At 42.7% G+C, this 12271-nt stretch overlaps 1 protein-coding gene across 1 annotated transcript in view; it reads right to left on the bottom strand.

Annotated features, from left to right (window-relative positions):
• LOC134753659 (uncharacterized) overlaps positions 1 to 12271 on the bottom strand; it is a 75602-nt gene that overhangs the window by 21223 nt on the left and 42108 nt on the right. Inside the window, exons 33-37 of the mRNA XM_063689600.1 lie at positions 11758 to 11949; positions 10617 to 10721; positions 10238 to 10452; positions 9284 to 9383; positions 7976 to 8049 (exon numbers count right to left, since the gene is read on the bottom strand). Coding sequence (XP_063545670.1) covers positions 7976 to 8049; positions 9284 to 9383; positions 10238 to 10452; positions 10617 to 10721; positions 11758 to 11949 — 686 coding nt within the window. The remainder of the gene's footprint in view (positions 1 to 7975; positions 8050 to 9283; positions 9384 to 10237; positions 10453 to 10616; positions 10722 to 11757; positions 11950 to 12271) is intronic.

The following is a 12271-nucleotide window of genomic DNA, read 5'->3' as shown; positions in this document are numbered from 1 at the left end:
TTCAAGCAGCTTACCAAGCGGGCCATATATGGGGAAACGCTCTGAAACCAGAAGTTTCCATACCACGTCCATCTTCTTGGGATGGACTAAGGAAAAAGAGAGTTGGACTCCAGAATGGTCGGCAGTTACAGCGATTTGGTCGCAATGAAGCCTCTTGGACCATTGTGGCTGCAAATCTGGCTGCGAAACTATGCGTTGTGGGTGTCGTCGCGTCAGCTTACCATGCACAGCCCAGTGTAAATCATGCAAAGGTGGCTGTACAAATCAAAAGTAAGTTAATGTAGTTCTCAATCCAGGGTTATTTTGCATGCTGACCACTGATTATAGGTCTGGCACAAAATTATAGGTTTAATGGTAATCAGCTAGGCACAAATATAATTCAACAGTAATCTACAGCAACCAGTTCATGTATGATCGGTGATTTTGTAGTATTGAAATGGTACGAGTGCTTCAAAACGACTTTTCTTTTTCAGTTCTACATCTACCGAAGAGGACATTTAAGTTTTTTGTTTACAAATGTAGTGACTTTAAATAAAAATCATTTCTATTTTGTTATATTTTTTTTGTAATTCAGCACCAGGAAAAAACTTTATTCAGTTTTTATTTATTTATTTATTTATTATTTATTAAAATAAATTGGGTGATTTCTTTTCATATGACACATTTCATATTAAAATCAGTGCACTTACTGCGGTTGAAGATTTCTTTTAAATAAATTTATTTGTAAGAGCGTGCATAATTGAACTTAAATATTTCGTGAAGAATAAAAGGTATCGGTGTCGGGTTTTTTTTATAATACTTGTTATTTATTCAGTAATATATACATGTATTAAACTATTCGTTCCATAATTTTTTTTAAGAAATCAAGTAAAAACTATCAATCGAGTAAGAAAAAAAACTTAAGATGCCGTTTTTTGCCAAAAGTATTCAGTATATGTTTTATGAGTATTTTTTTATAAGTAAAGTATATAATGAGCTTTTATTTTAGATATTAAACATTGAAATTGGTCAAATAGTTTAGCTTGTAGAATTTTTTGAAATATATTTTGAAGAAATTTACACTCACATTCGAACTTTCATATTTCGTAAAGTATGAGAGGTATCGGTGTCGAGTTTTTTGTGTAATACTTGGTGTTTATTCAGTAATATGCACATGTATTAAACTATTCATGTTCTATACATTTTTTTTGAGAAATCAAGTAAAAACTATGAATCGAGTAAAAAAAAAACTTAGGATGCCGGTTTTTGTCAAAAGTATTCAGTATATTTTTTTTTAGTATTTTTTTAAAAGTAACGTATATAATGAGCTTTCATTTGAGATATTAAATATTTAAATCGGTTCATTGGTTTAGCTTGTAGAATTTTTTGAAATATTTTTTAAAGAAGTGGCGCCATCTCTGTTCCTAAGGGGTGAAACTTGCGCTGCTGCGGGTCAAATCACTCAGTTTGGTCCCTTCTATCACTGTGCAAAGCGGCTTGCTTTTATCATGAAGTGCAGCATCCGGGCAAAAAATGGCCATAACAAGTATGACTATTAAGTCTGGTTATGCCGGTGACTTGCGAACACGACGAGCGAAGCGAGGAGGAGTGTGTTAGGTGAACTGTGACCAAAATTATGCAAATTTAATTATGCAATTTATTCAAATATAGTATAAAGTTATTTAATATTAAAAAATAACAATTATAACGCGCCAACCACAAACGTCAAGCCAAGCTCGCGTATTGGACGACTTCATTGCTGCACCCGTTGAGCCAATCACGGCTCCGAATCGCAACGCGCTGCGCGTGAGCGACCGTATACAGATACGTTCCCGCCGCTCCCGCGCAGTCCGGCAACCGACGCGGTACAATTGATACACCTCAATCTAATATTCTGTTAATTCTTAAAAGTAATCAGTGTTTAACTCTTAAATTATCCAATTGTGTACTCTACCAGTGCAATACTTAGCAGAATACACTTTTAATCTGATATGTGTGTCTTTTCACTTTAAAATATAGCCTCGTCATCGAACCCCGAGCTAGCTGGCGCTACAAAATGGCTGCCCAAGTGTGAGGCTATAGTGAAAAAGTGAACATTTGTGCCGTGATTCGTTAAAATAAACAATATAGTGTAATAAAATGCCGCCTAAATCAAGGAGAAATCGACGTGTGTCGACGCCGACGCCAGATGACCTCGAGCCCGCTCGAGAAGGTTCTTTCACCAGAGATGACGTCGCGACGCTAGTGGAGTCGTTACAACGGTCGCAAACCAACGCCTTCAGGGAACTGCTGGAAAGCGTCATCACAACCTCTAGGCACCCGTCGTCGTCTACTACATCGACACCGTTTCCGCTTCCAGTAGAAGGAGGAAATTTCTCTCGCTGCAAAGCTCGATTCGCTGGAAATTCAGAGGAGTCCATCGAAGGTTTTATTGACGCCATTGAAGCCTACAAAGATTGTGCAAATATCTCGGACGATAACGCCATTCGAGGGTTATCTATGCTATTAACGCATTCAGCCGCAGATTGGTGGCAGGGCATAAAACCTGAGACAACTTCATGGGCCGAAGTAATTGACAGCTTGCGCCATACCTACGGCGACAATCGAGCTCCGCCGCGCATTTACCGCGACCTATTTGCTACACCTCAAGGCGACGAAAACACTCATATTTACGTCGCGAAGTGTCGAGCGCTGTTTTCAAAATTGCCGCGCAACGAGTTAACTGAGAAAACACAGTTAGACATGGTGTACGGACTTCTACACAAACGAATACGTAAACGTGTTAAGAGGGAAGAGTGCGCAACGTTTAAGATATTGTTACAAAAGGCGCGCGCTGTCGAAGAATCGTTGAACGAGAGTACGAACGATACAAAGGCCGCCGCTTCCAAGAACGTGAGCCACGCCTCGCCGAGTCGACCCGTCGCCGTGTCAAAGCCGCCGCGCGCTACCGCGAGCGCGAGCGCCGCGCCGCCGCCCCGCGAGCCCCGCGCGCCTCCGCCGCGTCTTTCAGATGATAACAGTGATAATAACAATACCGCGTCCGCCGCGAAAAAGTCGTATAGTAAGAAGTGCGGGTATTGTAAACGTTACGGGCACGTAAAAGAAGAATGTAGAAAGTTAAGTAAAGACTCTAGCACGTCTAACGATAATAATAATAATAACGCATCAGATGTTAATGTTTTACGTTGTTATGGATGTGGTCAAATTGGTGTTATACGCGCAAATTGCGAAAAATGTAATGCTACATTCTGTACTGTCAACTGCAGCATGGATTCGTCCAATCCAGGGTTAAAGGGCACTGGTAAGCAGTCTAAGAAGCTCTCCCCGGTGAGTAGTTCACTTAACACTATACCTTATGTTCAAAATGAGAAGCTTGACGAGACCTTTTTGTCTCTCACTGATTTTCGACATGCACTTCCTGCAAATTTTTTTGGTGACGGTTTAGTAGCAAGGCCGGTGACGCCCCGCGCCGCCGACAGCTCCCAGGACGACCCCGTAGTTGTTCAACAATCGTGCACACTTTTTGCAAAGTCCTTTATTGATAACAGTGATAAGCAAGTAAATAGTTCCCATAGTAAGGAAATGTCATTTTGCACTGTATCAAATAATATTAGTAACATCCCTGTGCTGCCAGAGCAGGTCATTGACGCCAAATCTAGGTTGACTACAGCTGTTTTTGGAACAGCTGATATCAGTATTAAGAATGGTCACAGTATAACTAACTACAGTATGTCATCTTTGGGTCACAGTATAGATAATTCCAGTATGTCAACCACAGCTTGTGAGGGAATTCTATTTTCAGCTGTGAATTTTTCAGGGACAAACCAGAAGGTTGAGGACTCCACGGAGCCTGCACCTGGAGCCCAGATTGACCAGAATGACTCTGAGGACCCCGTGTTGGATTTATTTGACACTTATGAGGAATACACAAATAGACATCAGCGGCCAATTTTAGGGATTGGAATCCTGGACATGCAAGGTATTGCCTTAGTGGATACTGGTGCAAAGAGAAGCTTGGCAAGTCAGAAGCTCTACTCACTGTTACTTGAGAAAAAGCAACAGTTCTGCGAGAAGCAAATGAGAGTGAGATTCGCTGATGGTTTACCTCAAATTAGAAATGTGCTCAATATTACCTTAGATGTCAAAGTGAAGGATAGAGTAATACCTCAAGAGTTCCTGATCTTACCTGAAGCTGAAGAAAATGAAACTTTACTGGGAATCGATTTTCTAAAAGCATCTCGCCTCAACCTGGACTTTGATACCCATACTTGGTGTTTTCCTGGTGGTGAGAGGTATCCCATACAGTATGAATCTGACATGCCAACGCAATTGTCAATTGCTACAAGCAATATACTTCATGCTGAAGAAGGATCAATGCTCAGCGAAGGTGAAAAGATTAAATTAGCCAAAGTGTTAGAGAGAAATAGTGCAGTCTTCAGTCTAGGGGGAGCGCCCACTCCAATTGTTGAACATCATATTGACACTGGAGACCATGCACCTATATCTGTACCTCCATACCGGCTCACACCTGCAAAGAAGGAAATAATGAAAGCGGAGATTGAGAAGATGCTCCGGGAAGGGATAATAGAGGAATGTGAATCTGCTTGGACCTCACCGGCAGTTCTTGTCCCTAAGAAGAATAATACTGTCAGATTCTGTGCTGATTATAGAAAGCTGAATAGCATCACAAAGACAGATAACTATCCCTTACCCTTAATTGATGAGCTGCTGCAGTCGACCGGAAGACATTGCTACATAAGTACCATAGATCTGAGATCCGGATACTGGCAAGTAAGTGTGAATCCAGCTGATCGAGATAAGACCTCGGTGATCACACCATTCGGTACCTACCGTTTTGTACGGATGCCATTCGGTTTAAAGAATGCACCTGCAACCTTCCAGCGGTTGATGGATAAATTCAAATCCGGTGCCAGCTTGCAAAATACTACAGTTCTAGCTTACCTGGACGATCTCCTGGTGATATCTGACAGTTTCGAGAAACACCTGCAAGACCTGCAACTTGTGTTTGACCGACTACGTCAGTTTGGCTTAAGAGCAAACCGAGAGAAATGTGTTTTTGCCTGCAAAGAGGTCAAGTACCTTGGACACCTCATCACCCCTGACGGTATAAAGCCAGATAATGGGAAAGTTGAAGCTATCTTAGCCATGAAGGAGCCTAATAACCTCAAGCATCTTCGGACATTTCTCCAGACCTGCGCTTGGTTCAGAAAATTTGTTCCAAATTTCTCAGCGGTAGCTCAGTCGCTCACCAAGCTTACCAAGAAAAATGAACCATGGAAATGGCAAGATGAGCAACAACAGGCCTTTACGGAGCTCAAAACCAGATTAACTTCTGCTCCAATCCTGGTGCAAGCGGATTACAGCAAACATTTTATTCTACGGACTGACTCGAGCAACTATGCTCTTGGAGCTTGCCTTATGCAAGGCAAAGGCCATGATGAGCGTCCCATTGAGTATGCCAGCAGGCTGCTCACTCCGGCAGAACGCCGTTACAGTACAACTGAAAGAGAGTGTTTGGCTGTGATCTGGGCTGTTGAGAAGTACCGGCCCTATATTGATGGTCATACAGTTTTAGTGAAGACGGATCATCAGCCGTTGAAATGGCTGTTGACTCACAAGTCACCAAGTGGTCGCCTTATCCGGTGGGCACTTAAACTGCAAGGTTTTGACATCAAATATGAATATACACCTGGAAAGGCCAACGTCATAGCAGACACATTGAGTCGACCGGTCTGCGATGAAAACTCCAAAGAAGAATGTGGAGTCTGCTCTATAATTATTGATATTCCACAGGTTAACCCGACGGAACTACGAACTGCTCAGCTCAATGATCCAGAAGTCGCCAAGATTGTTCAAGACCTGGAAGACTCTGATCCCATTAACTCAACCAGATGGCTAGAGAGAGGATATGTCATGGCCCAAGGGGTCCTCTACTATTACAATCCCAACTCTGAGTCGGAGGAAGCTCAGCTGGTAGTACCCAACTCTATGAAGGAGGCCGTCTTAAAAGAGTACCACGACGCCCCAACAGCTGGTCATCAGGGCGTAGAAAGGACTCTCGCACGCATTTGTCACAAGTATTACTTCACAGGAATGCGCAAATACATCACGGAATATCTAAAACAATGTGAAGAATGTCAACGCCACAAGAAAAGCGACGCTGACCAGCACCGACGGCAGTCACCTTTGTTTTGCGTTAATGACCTAGTTCTGGTAGGCTTCTAAAGGTTTAACAAAGAAATTCATGCCAAAACGGGATGGTCCCTATCGTATTAGTAAAGTAATTAGTCCAACTTCTTATGTTGTAGCTGACATACAAACCAATACCGACCTGGGTAAATACCATAGTTCTGACTTGACACCATTCACACCAGGTCAAGGTATTCCTTCGGTGCCTGTCCAACCACGGCGACTACGTGGTCGCCCTCGTAACTTAGCGCGAGATGATAATGTTACCAAGTCCCCAACGGGTCGTTCTGGGAACTTGGAGGGGGAGTGTATAACGCGCCAACCACAAACGTCAAGCCAAGCTCGCGTATTGGACGACTTCATTGCTGCACCCGATGAGCCAATCACGGCTCCGAATCGCAACGCGCTGCGCGTGAGCGACCGTATACAGATACGTTCCCGCCGCTCCCGCGCAGTCCGGCAACCGACGCGGTACAATTGATACACCTCAATCTAATATTCTGTTAATTCTTAAAAGTAATCAGTGTTTAACTCTTAAATTATCCAATTGTGTACTCTACCAGTGCAATACTTAGCAGAATACACTTTTAATCTGATATGTGTGTCTTTTCACTTTAAAATATAGCCTCGTCATCGAACCCCGAGCTAGCTGGCGCTACACAATATATTTCTTTAAAACGAACATCTATAAAATAAAACTAAAATACATCTAGAAAATGTGGCCCCTTTGGCATGGTGCCGAGGATGCTGGCAGCATTTCCCCGCTGTATTGCGATGCTAATACCTTGCGCGAGAAAGCTGCCAGCTCTTCGGTCGCCAGTGAAGTCGACTAATCTTTTTGATAGTTCTTTAAAAATCTGTAGAGCATTAGGACCCCACGGGCCAAGGGTCTCAACCCCAAAGGGCATGAAAGTATACTCGGGGCCAAGACCCCTGTATTTACATTACATTAAAATAAGAAAAAAAATGTAATTTATGATATAGACTAGAGCAAATAGTCTCTGTGACCAAATGAGTTCATTTGGTCTATAGGAGCTTAGCAATCACTATAGTTTATAAAGAAAACCACAAGAGTCCAAACAAGCGATGTAATGACGGAAGAAGTTTACAATAGAGAGAAAACGAATTAGTCCGAAAAATGAGCGATAGAAGATAGGAAAGTTTAAGATCGAAAGCAAAAGCGTTCTCGTATGCGACTATGCGTGCGCGCGCGGGCAAAGCGACGTGCGTCGTGCTCGGAGTATGGATCGGCACTGTCAGGAGTGTCAGGTGCGGGCGCCGCTCGACTGGGAGCCGGTGCACAGCCGCGCCGTCCCCTGCGTCTCGCCGTCCCCGCGGTGGCCCTCGCGTAGATGAGTGGGAGTGCTTAGGTGCGCACCTCAGGTCCGATCGGTAGGACGAAGCGGAATGACAATTCCTGGTAGTCCGATTAATCGGACCAAGTGGAAAAAAACTTATGTGCTCCGATTGGTAGGACAAAGGCAGTACCACGTGGCCAGAGCGCAGAAAGACAGGCTTACTTTAATTACTCTCGATATTTATAATATTAGTAGGGATTATTTTGGAAAAAAAAAGATTTCCAGGACCAATCTAGTTTGCAATCTAGTTTGCGCCACCCCCCCTCCCGCTGGGCCCTGGCTGAAGCCTGGCACAAACCAACCAACCCCCCCCCCCCCCCTTGATGCTACTTCAGTCAACCTCAGTACTTTTTATAGCAAGACACGCTCGTACATTTCCGTAAAAACGATGGAAAATAATAATGCACTACATATGTAGATGTACTCACTTGTTAGAGTCTGGCGGACGCGAGCCTCGCAGGATGGTGCGGCCTTTTGCCATCTCCACGTATGCTGTTAGCACCTATCGATACAATCATTAAGTTATCAATAGAAATCAGTTTTTAACACATTTATAGCACATAAAAACGAATAATTATTTTTAACAATTTTGTCACTCTTGTCTTGTATCGTCTATATTCTGTTTTTTTATTCCGTTGACTAAAATGATATTTTATGTGGTACTAAGAAATGTCATGTCTTACACATGAAACGTCATTTTAGTCTACGGAATAAATAAAACAGACGGTAGTTTTGTCAGTGTCGCCATGGCTAAAACGCCTTTACTACCAGCTTTACAATCTTACTTTTGTGCCAGGCAAATCAGACACCACCAATTTTAAATTAAAATGTAGATATCTTGATAATCACTATAATGTGGGTAGGCTAAGTGATATATGAATAAAGTAGTCTATGCTCGGTTATGGTCGTCTGTATATCTCATGACATGGCGCAGTCGATAGGATTCGAACCTACGCTCCCAAAGGGAATCTGATTTCCAAATTTTCCAATCAAGCAAAGATTTTTCAAGGGAATAGATTTAAACGAATGAGACGAAAGTTGTCAAATATAATAATTAGCATCGATAGAGTCAGACCAAGATAACTCTGCAGTGATTTTGATAGCGCAGTCTGTGCTAATGTTATTTTAAACAACATAATTTCATAGAAGTTAGACGTTTAAAATAACACTTGCACAGTGTGCTATCAAAATCGCTGCAGACTTAGCTTGGACTGACTAAAGGAGTCCACTGATTACCAGTCCGCCGGACGATATCGGCCTGTCAGTTGTTCGGAACTGTCAATTTTTTGTTCCAACTGACAGGCTGATATCGTCCGGCGGCCTGATAATCAGCCCCTTAACACTACAACCACTGTCAGTCTCCTACATGTCAAAATACTCTTGGCTAACGACGATGACATATCCATTGTCCGCTCACAAAAAAAAATGTAGGGAGACCCGAAGCAACGTGGAAGATCAGCGCTGACTTTCGGGTCAGCATTATGCTGAGGCGAGACCATTTTCGTGGTAAACTTTAACTCCTACCTATTTTATAAATTCCTATAGTTTTAGATATACTTCTGTATGTAATTTTAGTTTTAAGTTTATCACGAATAAAACATTTGATTCTGACGGGGTTCGAACACGCCGCAATGTTGAAATCGGCAAGTACTCGGCACGGCTCCGATTCGGTCTGTACGGCGCGAGCCAGGAAAGACCATGAGTGGTGGAGGAGGTGGTGGGAAATGTCCGCTCACCTTGCACTCATATCCCTCGTCGGGCACGGCGCTCTGCACCACCGCCTTGCCCGGTATCTTGGAGAACTCCCACCCGATCGAGATTGGAGTTATTGAGAGCCTGAAACAAAAACACCATGTTAAACTTGTTCAACATTTGGTGGCATTTCATAAGCGTGATTTTCTGAAAATTTCGATACGTAAATACTGCAAATATAAATACATATCTTGCCTCATTAGATCAGAATAAGTCATATATACCTCGAAACTGTTGTTTCTCTAACGCAGCCCATAATTGGCGTCCCTACCAAGATAGCCCTAAAAGGTTAGCGATTCTAAGATTTTATCCCTCTTCCAGTGGTGTGAGGCGGTGACTCTTGTTGTTGTTGGTGTAGTGACATGTGTATTATGTACACAAGTTCATGTCAGAAGGGGCTCCTACTTAGCTATGAGCTCCTGGTACTTTTATCATTCGCTTGGTGTTATACGAACAGTGGCAAAAATATGCGAGTTATGCTAGTGATGTTATTTGTATGAACTAACTTGTTATTCCCTGGACGAGTAAGGGCATCCACATTCTCTCGAAGTTCATCTGTCGTACTAAACACAATGAGCCCAGCTACTCCCAGCGGAAATTACTTCCGAGAGAGCGACGCACTGAGGGTCGAAGAGAAAGAAGCTCTCCTACAGAGCTATGAGCGCCTGGTACTTTTGCCAGCCGCTCTATAGTGTTTTTGTACATGGTGTGGAGCAATAAAGATGATATCCCAGTCGGTCCGATGCTGTGACAGTCGAAAAAAGCTTCTGCTGAGCTATGAGCTCCTGGTACTTTTATCAGCCAAACACAGAATTTAATGGTGTTATCTATGGATTATTGTTCCAAAAATCTTACGTGGTGTATAATTTTGAGGAGATGTAACGGATTTAACTTAATATGTCCCCGAAATATTAAAAAAAAGGTTTGAAAGAGCTAACTTGTTATTCCCTGGACGATTAAGCGCCTCCACACTCTCTCTGTAAGTATCTGCCAGGTCATCCGTCGTACTGAAGACAATCAGCCCAGCGCCTCCAATAGGAGATGACTTCCCAGTGGGCCCGACGCTGTGAGGGTCGAACATGCAGAAGGAGCCGGCTTCGCCTTGCCAGATCGCCACGCAGTAGTCCTTCGCGCAGAGCACACCGTATTTGTTCTGGAAATATCATTAGTAGCGTTAGTAAAAGGAACGAAATGACCGCCCATAATAGTTCTACTGTATTAGGCCCTTAGATTTGACAGACAATTATGAGTAACGTCATAACTCACGATTTTTTTTACCTTTAAAAAAATTACTTTCAGTACTCTGTATACACTTACCGATTCAAAGAATCTGGCGATGGCCCGACGCACATTGAGAACGGATCCGGAATCTCCTGCCTTCAGATCGCCATTCACTACATCGTCGCCTACAGTTGTTCTAACCTGAAACCAGACAAAGGTTACACTTTCGTTACAAAACCTAAAGTAACATTAAAGCTAGTCATAATAGTGCCGCACACTGGCAGTCACCCTTGGTGGCTTACTCGCACTTCCCAGTGACATCGTATACAATGGCACCATATTTGACCACAACGTTTGCAATAAAAGCATTAGCTACCCATAAAATACATTATCTACGTTTAACTATCCATCCATACTAATATTATAAATGCGAAAGTCTGTCTGTCTGTCTGTCTTTCTGTCTGTGTGTTCCCTCTTCACGCTTACACCGCTGAATGGATTTAGATTAAATCCATACTAATATTATAAATGCGAAAGTCTGTCTGTCTGTCTGTCTGTCTTTCTGTCTGTGTGTTCCCTCTTCACGCTTAAACCGCTGAATGGATTTAGATGAAATTTGGCATAGAGATAGGATGAGTCCCTGAGAAGGTCATAGGATCGTTTTTATCCAGAAAATCATCCCTTAAGAAAGTAAAAAGCGGGGTGGAATTGAGATAATAACGGAGTGCCTGCTAATTTGTGTGCATAATATGCTCAAATTTAGATTACTATGAGAATTTTTCCAGGCGCTATTCTTACTCTAGCTGCGGTTACTAAGTCCACGCAGACGAAGTCGCGGGCAAAAGCTAGTAGTTTATAAAGGACTTACTTAAAAGTAGTCATCCTATAGTCCCGCACACACTCTGTAGCTGTCACCCTCGGTGGCTTGCTCGCACTTCCCAGCGACATCGTATACAATCTGTCACCATATTTGACCACAACGTTTGCAATAAAAGCATTAACTCCCCATAAAATACATTATCTACGTTTAACTATACTTTATAAAGGCCTGTCGTGAGCGGCCGTGCGAGTCGGGCTTTGGCCCGCAGTACACGGCGCGCCCTCGCCCAGTGAAGACGTGTCGTTGCTCCGTGAAGACGGTCCTCGTAAATTGGATCGAAACATGTCGAGCTATTCGACTTAATAATACGTGAGTGACCCGTTTTAAAATAATTTAATATCTTTATGAAGGACTTACGTTAAAAGTAGTCATCCTATAGTCCCGCACACACTCTGTTGCGGTCACCCTTGGTGGCTTACTCGCACTTCCCAGCGACATCGTATACAATCTGTCGCCATATTTGACCACGGCGTCTATGAGGGCTGGTTTCCAGTATATGTACGGCTCAATGTGTGCGACCGCGATGGCTACCATTGACACAGCGGCGTCCTGTAAAAGAAAATATGTGTATTAAAATTTAGTTTAAGATTAAATATTAAAACTTAGTTTAAGATTAAATAAATTGTATGCCGGAAAAGGGTAAAACTGTTGATACTCATCAAAAATGTACCTAGTTAGACTTATTGTACCTACACAGTTTACACAATAAATATTTCTAATTTCTGATTTTAGATTTCTGCACTTTACAGTTACATATTTTTTCGACGTTTCAGCTGAGTTGCACTAGCTCAACTCAGCTGAAACGAAAACAATGAAATTAAATCGCGGTAGACCCGTTCGTATAATTAAATATGTGTTCGAAACGCAAAAG

The sequence above is a fragment of the Cydia strobilella genome, chromosome 27 (genome assembly GCF_947568885.1).
Source record: "Cydia strobilella chromosome 27, ilCydStro3.1, whole genome shotgun sequence".
Classification (NCBI taxonomy): domain Eukaryota; kingdom Metazoa; phylum Arthropoda; class Insecta; order Lepidoptera; family Tortricidae; genus Cydia; species Cydia strobilella.
The sequence above is the reverse complement of the archived record's forward strand: the minus strand, read 5'-3'. Positions and strand labels throughout refer to the sequence as shown.